The sequence below is a fragment of the Lepidothrix coronata genome, unplaced genomic scaffold, assembly GCF_001604755.1.
Source record: "Lepidothrix coronata isolate B3197 unplaced genomic scaffold, Lepidothrix_coronata-1.0 Scaffold31, whole genome shotgun sequence".
NCBI classification, from domain to species: Eukaryota; Metazoa; Chordata; class Aves; order Passeriformes; family Pipridae; genus Lepidothrix; species Lepidothrix coronata.
In genome coordinates this window covers 7,788,610-7,805,592 of record NW_016690211.1, presented here as the reverse complement: position 1 = coordinate 7,805,592, position 16,983 = coordinate 7,788,610, and the positions used below count along the sequence as shown (strand labels likewise).

At 38.0% G+C, this 16,983-nt stretch overlaps 1 protein-coding gene across 1 annotated transcript in view; it reads right to left on the bottom strand.

Annotated features, from left to right (window-relative positions):
* Nucleotides 1-16,983, bottom strand: part of NDUFAF2 (NADH:ubiquinone oxidoreductase complex assembly factor 2) — a 54,236-nt gene that overhangs the window by 6,364 nt on the left and 30,889 nt on the right. The window contains exon 3 of the mRNA XM_017811213.1: nt 7,722-7,762. Within this exon, the coding sequence (XP_017666702.1) occupies nt 7,722-7,762 (41 nt within the window). The remainder of the gene's footprint in view (nt 1-7,721; nt 7,763-16,983) is intronic.

The following is a 16,983-nucleotide window of genomic DNA, read 5'->3' as shown; positions in this document are numbered from 1 at the left end:
AATACAAGGGTTGTATTTATTATTAACTACGAGCAAGGTGTCACATTCATTTCAGATGGGTTTGTATTTTGATTAAATTAAAAATAAATAGCTTATTTATGTTGTTTTAGAAACCATTCCAACTTTCTAAGTTATCTTATATACGTAAGTTGAAATGATTTCTCCTGATTTGAATAGGGTTCTAATGCCAGAACTGAGAAACATCTGGACAGATTAATGCTCTTTGTTTGAACTATACAGACACTGCATATTCATAAAATACTTGCATTTTGTGTCTAGTTTGAATATTTTATGTTTAATCATTAAGGTACTTGAACTTTGAACTCTGCCTGTTAAAAATTCATACATACAAGTTGGCAAAAAGACAAAAAAATAATAAATGGAATTGAAAAATTGCTTTGGCACAGTATTTAAAACATGGACTGTTATAAGACAGTTTAACACATTAGAATTTTTCTTCATTATCAAAATGACTAAATATATGGCAAAGTGCTAAGTTAAGCTGAATCACCATTTTTTACAGTATCACCAAACTAGTTACCTAAACTCCATTTTCCAGTTTGACAAGTTAAATAGACAAGATGAAATAACTGGCTATTACATCATATTTCAAGAGTAGGAGGCAGAGAGAGGACCTTGTCTCCGGGAAGCACTGAACGTTCTGATCCAGGGCAGGTCTTGATAACTCAGCCACTGAACATGAGCTCAGCAGTACCAAGTTGGGAATGAGAAACAACCACCACATTGAAGGGCTGTCAGTGCATGGCAAAAACAGAGGAGCAGTTTGGATTAGAAAGGCATATCTGGAATTGCTAACAAGCAAACAAGGAACTGTTGCTGTGACTCAGTTGCAGTTTGTTCTTTGCATTCCCCTTAGTCTACATATGACATAGTCTGTACCAGCCCTTTTCCTGGTACACTTTACTTCGCCCTCCACCCCCATTCAGCTGTGCTGACAGTGAATTAGGAGATGGAACCAATGCTCCATGCGCTCACTCCCACATGGATAGGAGCTGCAGAACAGCAGCAGCTCCCTCCTCTGCAGCCTTCGGATCTGCAGCACAGGCAAATTGGAAGGAATAGGACAAATTGGTGCCTCAATACTCCTCTGTGCAGGTTGACAAGAACCTGTGTTTCAAACCTGAAAATAAACAAGAGGGAAAAAACCTAAAATCTAAAAGATGATGGCTTCTGCAAGCGTTCAATTTGGTTTTTTTTATTGACTTCTCTGACCACTCCCTTTTATTTAAGACCTTAGTAGCTCAGCTCTTTATATTGTCAAATTTTACTGCCCTTTCACAGAGTAATAATCCTCCCTGGAATCATGCCCAATTACTATGCAAAAACCCACTACTTACTGCAACCTGAATTATTTGAATAGGCCCAAATCCTGACTGTGATCCTGGACAACGGTAGGAAATATTTTGCTCAGAGACATGTTTATCCCTGTGCTTTTTAAATATTATTTCCCAGAACTGTAAATCATATTGTGCAGCTTTTGGTGGCTTCACGAATAAAATAATCATTTGCTAAGTCCTATTCTTTGTGTAAGAATGTACAATCTCCATGTCCAAGTTCTCATTTTAAAACTTCTCAGCTGAAGCATCTGAAAGCAGACAGAGACAAAACTCTAACATGCAATCCCAACAATGCCAAACCAAGCATTTTTCTAAACTGCATTCCATTCTCCTTAAAGGAATGTGAATTCTGTGTAAGCTGATCTCTATGACCGAAGCTAGTTTTGATCATACCACCTCTCAAATAAATAATACTTAAGATCAAACAAATGGGAAAAGTGTGTACGCATTGTGGGAACAAAACAGAATGTAATTTCACTGTAATTATTCAAGGGGGTGAGAGGAAGAAACAATCACTGAAACTTCAGGCTTATCACAACTCACTGAAGTATGTTTTTTTCTCCCTTGACAAGGAGTTTGTCAGAAAAGATAATTATGGAAATGCTAGAAATAGTTTGAAAGAAGACGGGCATTGTCACAAAAAGTTTCTTCTTTTACCATTTCACCTTCTATCCAACTGTGCAATTCAGAAGCCACTGAGATTTATTAACTGAGTAACAAGTACATAATGCATGAGAAAAGCAGTCATTTACTGTGGTTTTCTATTTCAAACTGTTTTCAGATCTTGACACTAATTAAAGGAACATGCAATTCTACTTCCCACAAAATATTAGCATAACATACACAGGCATACAAAGCAACAGAAAGGTTTCAATTCAAAATGAGAAGCTTCATAGCTGTGCAGCCCTGTGCTCACATCTACCACTTGCAGAATACCACATTGCTGGGTTCAGAGATAAACCACATTTCTCTCCATACCAGTTTCTCTTGGCACTGTCATAACTGCAGGTCTCCTCATTAGTTTTCTCGCACCTCAAGACAGTCTATAATTTTACCTCTATCTCCATTCTACAAGACAAGGCTTTAAACCACGCCAAGTTACTCGGCCACCCTTGAACCTCAAGACATTATCAGAAGCAGTGTGTAGCTACAAGGTCTGCTGGAGATAAAAATAAGGGTTAGATTTCTAAATACATTCAGGTACCTTGTGTTACAGACAGTAGTGTGGAAGAGCAAGAATCAGAATGGGAACGGTTCCAGGCGTGGAAAAAGATATACAACAATTGAAAGGACTTTATTATATGGACTTTACAGTTCTTATGTGTTTATAAATATGTGCATTGTATGATTCCCCCTACGGTTGTAATACCCGGGCTTGCCCAGGCATGCCTCGTGGTGCCTGTTCCCTGCTTCTCCCTCTGACTGGCTGAAGAGGCTGCAGAGAGGAGAGAGCTACCATTCATCCTTTCCTTCCCCGGCTCCTCCCCAGTTCCTCCCTCTTCGCCTAAGTCCCTATCCCTATTCGTTTTCCTGGTTCTCTGTTTCATGCTACACCCCGTTTTTTGGTGCATTCCACGCCAGAGCTTATAAAACCCTTGCTCACCCTCATTAAACGAGCATTGCACCTCAAACCTCGCTTGAACCCCTTTGTGCAGTGCCGCGGCCCTTCACCCCTCCCCCATGGACCGAAGCTGCTACAAATCTGATGGCCTTTGAAATAGGAAAATACTAAAAAAATCAAATAGAATTTAGGCACAGGAAGTCTTAAAAACTCATTATATGCCTAATATTTTTAATGTTTGCTACTTCCTTAAAAATATGTCTCTTAGTTCCTTCTAGGTTTAGAAGCTGAAGACTTAGAGTCTTAGATACAATATACCTAAACTAAACCAATTGACATGACTCTTACTATCTATGTGGGCAAAACCTGGATGTGTGTTGAGAGACAGGCAGAGATATAAGTACACTGTTGAAAGTGGTACCATAACCAGAACTTACAAGTATCCCATGCATCCAGCCACTACCAATAGAAAATAAGAATTTCTTTCATTACTATTTTTAATTATATTTACATAATGCTATCTGTGATAGTGCTAAGTGTGAGACATAGCCACAGTGGTCCAGTAGATATTACATTTCCTATTTGCCAAAAAACTTGCTACATACATTTAGTTTCCTATATACATAATAAAGAAATGTATTAGTCTACTTCATTATTCATGCCTTGTTAAACTGGTTAAAATATAATTTACAGCTTCACAGGAATAAAGGTAGTGACAAATGTTTCTCAGCCAATCGTGTACGACCATACTCAAAACACATATAAAGGCATTGATGACAAAATGTTACAGTAATGCAAAAATATACACATTGAAGCTCATATTCTCACCTGTTATGAAGCAGTATGTGTACATATATACATACACACATGCTTACACTGGGTGCAGGCATGATCAAAAATTCTATATCAAGATGGATTCCCTGATTATGATAGGAACAGAATATGTTTAAGCAGCAACATATTAAGCAAACAACTTGATCTGCATTAATTTGCAAAGTTATCACCCTTACCATAACTGAGTTGAGACTTGGCGTATTTCAAGCTATAATTAAATTAAAAGGCAACCAGCTGTTAACCAGTATTCCAGAAGCTGGCTTTAAAGCCCAAGGCTTCCAGCACTGTAATAAATAAGTAGTAGTAAAGTAATTTACTCATCAAATTAGTAGTAGTAAAGTAATTTACTCATTCAATTGTATTGCATGTTATATTCCTATATATATGTTATTGTAATCAATGTTCTGTTAAGGCTGGAGGACTGTAAGTTGCAGAATGGTTAATTAACCTGTCAGTATTATAGGCTGATAGTCCTGCAGCTTGCAGTTCTTAAGCTGACAAGACAAATTATTATGCCTTGCTGAATAAGTATTTTGTATCTTGTTTTTCTAAAAGTATATTGACTAAAAGTGTACTAAAATAATGAAGGGAAGGACAAGGATCAAAGGGTCAAGTACGAGGACGATAAAGAGGATCCAAGATGGACATCTGGAGGGACTCACACACTAGGCCTCAAGGACGAAGGACTAATTAAAACTATGGATAAAAAAGTACCTGGCAACTGAAGCGGGCCTGCAAAAGAACCAACCAGAACCAGACCTGCGAACTTGGATCCAATAGAGAGATAACAAGTGACTATGGGAGGGGAATTGATAAGGGTATAAAGGTTACTGTTTTTGCCCACTGCAGTTGCAGGCCGTGAGTGGAGCAGGGGTCTCCCCAGCCGCCCAGCGCGCTGTTTTGCTTATTTGCATTTTATGCAAATCTTAAATAAATTTTTGCTGCTATATTTCAGCCTAGTTTCATTTACCTATAACAAGCACTAAAATGCGTGATGTAACTGGTCAGGTTAGAAATAACCAAGGTGATAAGCATAATTCTTGGGTTATGTCTAGCCAGATACAGAAGTCTAAGTGACTTCTTCCAAAAATGGGGAAAAAGGTGTGGGGGAACAAGGCAGAAACAAACCATTAAGGACGTGGCACATTTAACACTGAACAAGTTGACTTGTGAAGTCACTGGAGTATTCTTCCATTAAAAAGAAAAGAGAGAGAGAGAGAGAAACTAAAGAAAGAGATGTAAAGCAAGGTGTCACGACCCAACTACTCGGACCACTGGTAAGAAAGGACAATTTACATTCATTCTCATTCAACTGACTGACATGTCCTGATGATTATGAATGACATTTTGTTAGCCTACAGTATTTACCAGATTACTAGTTCCCAAAATATGGTCATCAGTGTGATCAGTAAGATCCAGATGATTTGTGAAGCCATATCTCTGCAATATTTTCAATTAAAAATTGATCATAGAGCTCATTATGAGACTTGATAAACTGAGCAGTCTGGTAACCTCTAATATCAATAGCCAAGAGTTGAATAAAAGAGAAATTTGACAAATATAAAAAACCCAAACATACAATACAAAAGGGGGATGGTAGGCTAACAGAAGTGGAACAGAAATTTTAATAAAGATGGGCAGAGGACAGAAAAAAAAGGAAAACCATCAAAAAAAGTGGTATTACAGGCTGCAAAGGTAGGAGCACGGGCACAAGTCCAGAAACTTATGCTTTAGGAACTATAATGATGTTTTGTGATGCTAGAATATGACAGCAAAACGTCATTAAAGCAACAATGCAAAATTTGTAGGCTTTACATCCTTTTTTAGAAATAGTTTAGTCTCATGAGGAATACATGAAAGAACAAAGAGATTTGTTATATAGGATTTCAACATGAAATATGGTCACAAATATTCCCTTGTTCCATAGCTGTTAAACAGCTGTTTACTGTATCATCTTTATAGTCAAAAAGGGTATATAATACAGAATAGCAGCCAGTAAAGTTTATGTGGCTAAAGTACAAAAGCCAATCAGTCCTACAAACAGAGATCAAATAATATTCTATATGCACTTCACTACTATAATTATATTTATAATGATATTGTGGTGTAAGGGTTTGTAATATAGCAGTTTCACATTAGGAGAAAAGTAGATCATAGATATTGCCCTACACTAATACAGAGAAAAAAATTAGGCTGCACTATCATTTAAAATATGACTGCAGCATTATTTTCAAAGTATTAGCAAGAATTTTTAACATACATATATTTGAACTATTTTTTCTTATATAGGAGAAAAACAATTTAGAGATTACTTGAAAAGACAACTATTTTTAAATTCCTAGTCTATCACTTCTGCTCAGTTAAGGTCAACATACAGCCCTGCAGGTAAAGTACTCAGCTTCTAAATTATTCTTCAGTCTATTACCTCATGAAAATGAAAGTATAAGCAGTCCTGTAACTCTGAATGCACCATTAGTTCCAGGAATCTTTCATTCTCCATAAATTGCTTTTTCTGGAAGGTAAAATATTTAGAACACCATTGTTCCACAGTTCTCTCACCTGTGGAGACTCCTTGCTCCCTATTTCAAAAATGAACCAACATCTCTAGCACCAGGAGGAGCTTTATTGCGCCAATTCCAAACCCAAGGCTGCCCTTCTTGGAACAGGTTTATCTCATCACAACTATCACAACAGTCTGGCTCACAGAAATGATAAAACAAAAGACTCACAACACCTCTCATCTTCAAGTATCACATTAAGTGGTAATTTCAACAATAAAAGTTGTATGCGTGCAGTTAGTATGAGCCAAAGCTCAGGAACTCAGTCCATACTTTGATGGAACAACTGTTGTAGTATTAGTTCTATGATTCTGCACAAGTAACTAGGGTGAGGAGGGAAGGGAAAAAAATTTTAAAAAACCAAACTCACACTTAGTGCTTCCCCAAATAGCTTTAAGGATAAATTAAATTAAACTTCTTTCATTCACGGGTGTATTATAGCCCTTATTGTCTCTACAGCCTCAGTGGCAAGTGTGAAACAGGGACAGAGAGACTTAGTTGAAAAGCTGTATCTTATGTGGGAGCGTGTTTCAATGAAGTACATCTTCTAAACATCAGCTGACAACCTTCCCCAGGTTATCTCAACACACAGGCAGTCAGGGCAACTTTTCACAAACCAGCGCATTCCAGATCTCAGTGGCCAAATCTTTGGCTAGAGGTGCCAACATAGCTTCACTGAACTTGACACAGATTCCTGATGCAAGTCAAGTATCTGCCACCACGGATGTCAGTTTGAACCTTCCATAGCAAAACACGTCCTCATCTACCTTCTCATTCCTAGCTGGTGCTTAGCAACTTGTAATAGCAATCCTGGCAAGTTGTGTATGTGTGTGTGTGCACCTGTATAACAGAGATCAGCAGTCGAACTTATTCCTCCCTTTACAAACTTACCAGCATGAAAGACTGTGAGACATTTCCCTCTGTCATCTTATGGAAAAAGACATAGCTGCAACTCCCCCATCTCATTAGCATTGTAAAATTAGTTTTCCTGTTTTGATGAATCCACTGGCAGATGGATTTGGAACCTGCATTTTAATGTCAAATACCATGAAAAAACCCTTCCGTTAATGCACAGAGGACCTGAATTTAAAAAGTTATGGCAGTAATTTCAAAATTTGTTTAATTAAAGAGACTCTCGAATTGCCATGATCATTTTAAAAAACCTATGTAGACCATCTTAAAAGAATTCACACAGATGATGACTAAAGAACAGTGGAGTTTGTATATCCATTTGTTTTAATTTTTTTCTAAGTGTTAGATATCTAGTCTGTGTATAATTTCATCAATTGGGCAAGGAACATACTAAATTCTTCCCCAAAAGGGTCAAGTTACTGCAGAGAAGAGTCCACTATAAAGTAATTATTGTAGCTTCATTATAACAATTGAAAATTTAAAGACATTTCTTCTCACCTCAATGGTGGGTGGATCCTTTCTTTTTCTTCTTATCCATGCTGAAAAAAAAATCAAATTGATTATTTCAGAGATTGCAGAATATTAAAACTCAAACTTATGACAAATTTGTAGCAGAAAATAAACTGTTATGAAAAAATTACAATAAAATTTGACACAACCTGGCAAACCATGTCATTTCCCAAAATGTAGACAGAAGATGTTATTTCCTGTGTCAATACTCTCAGTCTTCAAAGAAGAAGGGTGGGCGGAATGGTGTCACCTCTGTGTGGAGAGCTTGGACACAGTTTACATACCACCTTGGCTGTCAAAACAAGGCTTAAAAAGCAGGGCTCATTGCACAGGCCTGTTGTTGAGATTCACCCTGAAAATGACAAGCTGACTGTTGAAAAGTATGTACAGCCTTAAACCACTCTGGAGAAATGGACTCTTGTATATGCTTCTGGCATTCTTAAAGCCAAAAACCTTTTTATGTTAGTGCCAACTAGAATTCCTTTATAGGCATGAAAGGCACAGCCCCAAACCTGACTGAGGGGCTGCAGAGCCTGGACTGCAGTACGTCCTGCGACTGTGTGGGATTACCCACTGCACAGAGGGGCAGGTACTGTGACTGAGGGAAAGATCCCTCCATCTCAGTCAATTAATGCTGGAAAAGATAGAAGAGGAATGGAGTCAGTGGCAATGACAATTGTCCTGTGGCTCAGCCTTTCCGAAGAAAAACCAATGGACATATGCCCACTCCCATCACTACCACTGATGTCAGCTGGGACTGACAGGAGGCAGCAAACCAGAGACCCTCCTGCAGGCTCCGTCAGGTCTCACTTTATTCAGTTTATGACTATATGAAATAGCTTCAACTATTACTGGCATTATTTAGAGAAATTACCTGATTTGAACAAGATAATATTCATCACTCTTTAGAAATATCACTACTGTCGCATTTTTTCATGCCTTTTCAATCTACACAATTGGCAGGTTCTGGGGTGGAAATTTCAGTGATGTTTGTCTTTTCTGGTCATATTTTTCAGATTAATGAGTAGCAGAATATAAGTGGCCAATAATAAAGAGAATGATAAACATAAGGAAAGCCAGTTCCAGGTGCTGAGATATGGCAAAATGTTATTTCATCTGTTTGTTTGGATAATTAAGATTTTTGTTACTGTGCTTGAAAATTAGAGCAAAAATTACACTTTGTTATCACCCAATCAAATTTCTGGCCTCACCTGTAGCCACCTATAAAGTTTCAGAAACACTTTAAGAGGGAACTATTCCAAATTTTAATTTTCTAATACCATCTGTGCTATATTTTGAGGGGAACCAGGGAATGAGTCAGACAAGTCAAAAAACATTAAAACTTGCACAGAGCCATAACATCACCTTGTTACTGAAAATGCAATTACATAAAAGGTGAAACACTAACACCACTCTGCTTCAGCAGCAGTATGAAACTGGTTTTAGGAGGAATAGCTTCCAATTAACATAATACCAATTTAAGAGAGACGAAATGGCATGACATAGCTTGGAATTTAGCCATGATGACAAGGCCAACACCCTTGATTAATGGTAAAGGTTAATGTTAAAATACCTGTAATGATATGAAGCAAGGTATTATTTTTGGTTCTTGTCTATCAGTTGATGCTTCCTGAAGATGTGTACTTTTAAATAACATTCTCAAGCTACTTTCCTTTAAAGCAGTCCCTGCCAGCTCTTCTCAGAGGTCCTAACAAAAAAGAGACCCAAATTTGCCATTGTGGGGAAGTAACTCAGCTCTGAACAGACTACATCACCCTTTCCGCAAAAGTTCTATGTTAAAGGAATGAAAACCAGCCCATTAAGGTAATTCAAAATAAAACTAAGTGCCTTTCTATTCAATCTATAGAACTAGAGGACATTTTGCATGTACCTGTAGCTCTTTCAAACATTTATATTCTCCAAGGATTTCAAAATGCAAAATCTGGCAAAATCAGAGACTAAACTGAGACTGCCACTTCTCAGCAGATACTCTTGCAGACACTCTTTGTAAAAATAAAGAACAGTGCTATTGGAGAAAATCTTAGCACATAAGATTTTCCTTCTGACAGAACTTTACTTTGTCCATACTCAGCAACAGTTCCAGCATCATCCAGAAAAGCAAGAAAGTAGTAGAGATTTCAAGTAGACACTAATCAATAAAAGATAGAGCTGGAGGAAAAAAAAAGGAAAAGTTGTAGTTTAAAATGTTTCATAAAAAATTATGTGTTAAAGCATCAAAATTGAACAGATTACTTCCAACAAAGTATTATCTTCTACCTTGCCATGCCTTGCTTCTGACCTATGGAAGGACAGTACCACTGTTTTCAGTCCCACAGCTCTTAGCACATAAAAATATATTTTTTAAAGTTGCCAGTATTTTCTTAAAACACCAGCTGCATTTTAACTTCACCTGATTACAATTACTGAGCATTAAAGAAAAAATTTAAAATCCTACAAAAATTAAGCTGCAGTTAGAAACTACTGCTGAAATATAACCCTTACAATAGATTTTCTTTCAATAGAAGCTGTGACTTTTAGTAGTTATTTGATTAATGATTTTCAGATGAATGGAATACTTCTAGCAAAAGATTTTATCATTTGCTTATCTACCTCAGTTCAACAAGCCGCAAACAGAACAGTGAAGGGTAACACAATGACACACCTCCTGTGAACAGAAGCTGTGAAGCAAGGAGCATTACACAACACATTTTAAGTCATTAATAGTTCTCAATTAGTACCAACACTCAAAAGCAACAAAATAAACTATATATTTAGGAAGATTTCTTGTATCAAACATTCTATAATCAGACTGCATCTATTTAAATACATAAATAATGCACACAGTTTAATATTGTGCTATTTTTTCTTTCCAGTTATAGCAAACACTTGAATGCACAGTTTTGTAGAAGCTATCAACCTTCCTTTTTTCTAATAAATGTCAGGAGTACAAATATTTTTCAGTCTAACTGTAAATAAAACTTGATGGCACAAATATTGATACCATTTCCCAAATTACTAGAGGTAAATTAATTTTAACATCTTTAATGAACTGCATTAGAAAAATCATTATTTAATGAAAGATTTCTTCACTGCAACATAGCTGAGGGAGAAACACAGTAAGAAAACTTACTAAAATCTTTTTATACCCATAAAATCAAGCTAATTAGTTTTAATATATCATATTCCTCTGTGCAAATATATCACACAAATATTCTACATAAAGCACAGCTCAAGATACATTACAAGATTAAAAGCAAAGAAAACATCATCTGAATTCAGTACATTTTAATATACTGAACTTTAGCATGTAAAAGTTTTATCAGTCTTTCAAAAGCAATATATTTTACTAATAATTCACCTGACCATTCCTCGATCTTTGGGAAGCAGAATAGGAGGACTCTAATATATTCAATCTCCACCAGGTTTCAGGTGGTTCTCTTTCAGACAGAAAAAAATTAAAAAGCCATTCAAATTTTTAAGTTATCAATAAAATTTTGAGCACCCAAGACATGGTTCAAAAAAGCACCAACACCACATAGCTCAGGCATAAGAGAAATTCATGATAACAAAGGAAGAATGAATGTATACAAAAATATAACCAGCCATTTACTACTGAGGTTGCACTAGCTTTAACAAAATCCAAGTAAATGATACATTGAAATTAAGACATTTTGCATTCTCTTTGGAAAACATAGTCAGCGTATACACTTGAGTAATGAAAAAGCTCTCACATCTTTTTTTACAACTTTCATTATATTTTTGGTCATGCAGGTTTAAATTACTGAACAGATTTATACCACAGTCAAATATTTGTTGATGGAAACAAGGTAGGTAGGTAGGTGCTTTATTATGTATTATTTGGGTAAAATATGCACACATGCATATACTTAACAGACAAATATCCAGTGACAGTTATAGCTGGAAAAAATTTCCACATGAACACTCCCATTCCCCAAGCTAACAAAACAAAATGCCTTCACCATTGACAGTCAAGATGTTTTAAACCTGATAGAGAAGGTAACCTGTGCATACTGAGTGCAACCAAAGTGCTTCCCTGCACTGCAAAGCTTTGGCAAAATGATTCATTGACTCCATTTAAAAATGCTGTTTCTAATTTTATCTGGATGGTACTTCCTGTATTCTGTATGCATTTTAATGCTACCTTTGTCTAGAAGGAATTTTGCAAGACAGCTGGACATTTCCTGCCTCAACACCTTTGCATTCTTTCATCAGCAATCATTTGCATTCCTATTAGTATGCATGAGATTTTCATTGAACTTTAAGACTCCTACTGGCAGAAAACACACTGTAATGACCGTGAAAGTGAACATGCAAATTAAGACTCCCATTAATCACTAAATATTACCAGAAAAAAAAAAGAGTTACTAGGAGTAGATGGCAAAAAATGCTGCATGAAGCATGCAATCTCATGAATCTCTGTAGTATGTAAAACTCTCCTCTCAGAAGCACTATTGACATGTCCTGAGGAGGTAAATTACACATTCTACAGTGGGTGAACATTCAGAACTAGCATACAGAACAGTTATCTATTGTGTGCATCCATACATGCCTAGGGAAAAGTAGGCACTTCCACTTCGTAGTAAAATGTAGACTTCGCCTGAACAAAAACAGGCAATATTTATATTATATACATATGGATTGTGTTCTAAATTCAAAACTATAGTACAAAAGTGTAGCACTAAATCTGATGAGAAACTTGTTTAAACATGTCTTAAAATGGCCTTTTGTGGTCTCTTTGCAAACACGTGTTTCTTCTTCCCAGCACCCCCCAGGACAGGTTATCTCCCATGCAGGAATGTCCTGGGAAAGGTGTCCTGAGGTGTTTCCCATTGGACCTTGTTAACCCCATCCTGTGATTGGGTGTTCCTGTAAGCCCCTTGGAGACTTCTAATTGGTTACTCTGTGAATCCCCCTAAACCCTATAAATGTAACACCCCCAACAATAAACTCTCTCTTGCCTCCTCTCCACGCCGGTGTGCTGTCTCTGTGCCTGCCATGGGGCCACGTGGGTGCTGTGGGGAGGGGAGGGCACCTCTCCCCTCCAGGCTCGGGGCCTGAAAAAAACCCTTTCGTTGGAGTTCCCTTTCCCCATCCCTCAGGACGTCGGAATGGTTCATCAGATGGAGATGGAACTAGAACTGGGCTCCCCCACGCTGTGGGTGGGGAAAGGGATCCAGACAAAAGGAAATGCACTTTTAGATTTTTACAAGAAAAATTAACTGAATTTTATGTGTACAAAGAGCTAATGCTAAGGATAGCACATGGGATTGTGTTTCAGTTTTATGAAAGCCTTAATGGACATTTCAAAACTTTTGTAAAATTCACAGGTCTGAGACTATAGGAAATTTAATCCTGCAGAGCACTTAAAACTAACAGCTTTAGGAGAAAAATTCTAGACAAGTTCTTCAGGAGTAAACCCTTGTTGCTATATTCAGTAAGCTCCCAAGAATAATACATAAACATCCTCTCCAGAGTCTGTAATCTGGATGATTGGTTTATGCACTTGTTTTATTGCTTTCTACTTGATCTCTGTTACTGTATTATGTGTTTATAACTTCATAAACACACCACCAAAATCAGTCCAGCTGTCCAAGTTGAATGTCTTAGGTATACAATGAGATTTAACCAAGACCCTCTTCAAATTTCACTACAGCCTGTTCCCACTCCTTACACTATCCCTTGTCCCTGGTTCTGTGCAAGTTCCCCTCAGACAACTCATGCCCCTAAGTATTTCCAGGGATGGTACTTTTATTAATTTAGATCACAAGAGGTTTCTTTTTCTAGTTCATACAGTGTGATGTAGGGTAACATGGAGAAGGAAAGGGAGCTTTTAAATCAGGTTGTCATTAAGAATTATCCATAAGTGATCCCACAGATCCCAAGAAAAAGGAGAGGAGATAAGGCAACAGAAACTTCAGCACAGTCCTTAAAGTGAAAAGCCTGAGAAGAATAGGCAAGGAGACTGCTATTGCTGAGCCAGCCAAAACTGTGGTGGAGAGGCCATGGATGTCAAAGTACATACACAGGGTTTGGAGAGGAGGCCCCTGGAGATGTAAGTACGTGCCCAGCAGAGAGTCCAAGAGTAAAGAGAAAACAGAAGTAAGAAATACTATACAACCTTCTAACCTTATATTCATCTTCTATTGTTCAGAGGAAACATCAAGCATTTTAGAACTCCTTCTGCAAAGTCTCAGGCTATTTGCTGGAATGATCAGCATCCATGACAGCATGGATTATAAAGTGAACACCCACAGAAAGAATACACTGGAATATTTTCAAGAGTCTTGACAAAATATATAGAGTGAAAGTTCAGCACAGGTCCCATTGGCCTGGGAAACTTCTAGACCAGTCTTAAAGAGGGAAGAATAGGGACAGAAATGTAATGAGCCTTTCAGCAAAGCATGTCTAAAAATCTTGAATTAAATTGTTCCCACTCAGATAAAGTAGCCTCTATAGTATTATTTAAACTATTTACACTTTCTGTTCTTTCCCATTTTTTACTCATTGAGCATTTTTCTTTTACAGGAGGCAGAAAAGAAGTAGTGATGGACTGAAATTCAGAGCATCCTACATCCCCAACTCACACCCCAATAGGTAGCAAAAGCATAATAGTTCTTTGAGCAGCCTCTATACCCACAGCAGAAGTACCAATTTTGGCTTTTTAAAATTATACGTCCACAAAACTTTGTGATGTTTAAATTGACGCTGGACAAAAAAAATACAGGTTAACCTTTTTTCTGGAATTCCCATACTTTCTCTCTCTGAAGCATGCACTACACACCCATTCTGCTCAATGAATGCACAGGGAGAAAAAACATGCATGCATTTCTTCTTCCTAGAGAAATTCAGTACTGTGGTGGAATGGTACTCTCCAATTTAGTTCTCCCAAAGAGACTCTCCAAATCACACTGCTGCTTGCTCCCTCTCCCTCTCTCTCTGCTATCCTCCTTGCCCCTTGGCTGGCTGGAGAGGTGAACTGGAGGTCCAGAAGGTAAAGATCATAGGTTGAAATAACAACAATTTACTGGAAACAGCAATGAGACAAGAAAATGAACAGTAACAGCAACAATATCGATAACAAAAGTGTACAAAAGAGAGGGTGATTTACATGTAAAATGCTCAATGACCCAACAGATGTGCCCAGGTTTTTTCCCAACCAGAAGCCATGCCCTTATTCTCAGAAGCCAGAGTTACTTCCCCCCTGCCTGGTGATGAGGTGAGGTGGTATAGAATAACATTAGGGTCTGCCCACGTCCCCTCAGCCACATCCCCTCCTGGCTATTGTAAAAAATTAACCCCATCCTCGGCTGAAACCAGGAGAAATACTTAAGGGGAAAAGACTATTACCCGATCTGCACAGTGCAAATTTTCCTTTCCTCTGTGAATTCTTTCTATTTGATGAAAAAATCACAAATAAAAAACCTCATAGGTACAAAGATGAGGAAGTTAACCATTAGAACTGTAAAAGTACCTCAAAAAAATGGGACTGGCCAGTTCATCTCCCCTTCTTTAAAGCAAACCAGAACAGGATGCCTTGATTTGAAAAGTGCATTTCTAGTCTGGCAGCTGCAGCTGTTTAGGCAAGTCCATATGCAGGTGCCTGACATTTGACTCTAAGGTCCCTGTCTTGCCACAAACAACCTTCCAAAAAGCTGTACCCTCCCAGGCACCACACTGTCAAATCACAAGGATTTGTGCTAAGTTTCTGAAGAGAGACAAAGCACAGGCTTCTTAGTGCAACACAGATTTCAGCAATCCTAAGCAAGGGGTTTTCATAGCAAGTTGGTTGAGCCAGTCCCAGACCCTTTGTGAAAGAAGATCCAGCCCACACCCATCTGAGACAGTCTGATTGTCCATGTTGTTTCCTATTAATTCCAGCCAAGTGCAGACAGAAACTGCTGAATTACATTTTTTGACTTAAAAAGCAGCAGCAGGTCTTGGATGAGAGTTCATTCACAGTAGAGCAGCGCTACCTGAGGCTTTATATATGCTTCCTGGTGTCTGTGTTGTAGAGTTGTTTGCATGACAGTGACACAGAACTAAGATGAGCAGTGGTGGTAGAAGAACTTTTGGATGAGGAAGAAGACAACCTTCAGAAAGTTGGATTAAGTAGATACCCATTCAAGTACCAGATGATTTAATAAGGACAAGCCTACCAGGCGGCTGCTCTCCTTCAGAAGATGGCTATCTTGGACTGACAAAAGAACCAGGAGCAACTAGACTAAGACTTGCCAACCAACTGTGGGTACTGCAGAAGTAGAAGATAGAAACTGTTGATACAGTGGTTTTACTATAGTTGGCAAATGCTGCTAATAGGCTTGAAGCACATTTGAGAAGCTTTCAGCTGTTCATACAAGCCTCAGTTGATCACAACAAAAATCCTAGGAATTGACAATGTAATGACAATGATAAAATTCGAGATGAGAACATTTTATACTTCTCTTCTGACTCCCTGAAGGGATATAACAGGACTGAAGTTTTCTCTAAGCTCAGTATCATCTCCCTCAGAGATAAACATTGAGGATAAAGGAAAGCGAATTTTTACCAAGAGGTAAAGCAAGTATAGCAAGATATTTCCTCAAAATGAGTTGTAGCCTCCATTCATTGCAGCTCACCAACAAATTAAACCACAGTAACATCTGTATATCAGAACAATTTTTTCCATCCACAAATACTTTTAATCAATTTTTGAATTCATGCAAAATTACAGCAAGCAGAATTCAATAGTTTAAATACATACTGCTTAAAAGTTGTTTGCTTTAAAACTACCAAATTCTGGGGGATGCCTAGGTATTCTTCTCCCCAAAAAGCATGTTTAGTGATGGATAGCCTCTGTGAACTATTTCAGGGGTTCCTTGCTTATGCTGCAGAGTCATGGATTTCAAGCTACATTTAACCTCACACTTGGCTCAAGTTCCTACCAACCTCAAAGGCCAACATATACTCCCTCTTTCCTTTCCATATTTCTTGTGAGACTGATCAGCTCATGGCTAGGCTTCGCGAACGAAGATTTGGGAAGGCTCTATCCACATTTTTTACAGGCACGCTGGTGGCTAATGAGGCCAATATGAGATAGGCATGTCCGATTGCAAAAGGCACAGCAGGAAGACTCCTTAGGTTGTATATTCTGCAAGACACGGTTCTTTCTGCGTTGCCTTTTCTCCTCGAGAGTGATCCTGCGTGTGTTCTCAAAGGAGACAGCAGCGTTATAGATGGCGTGTCTCCAGGC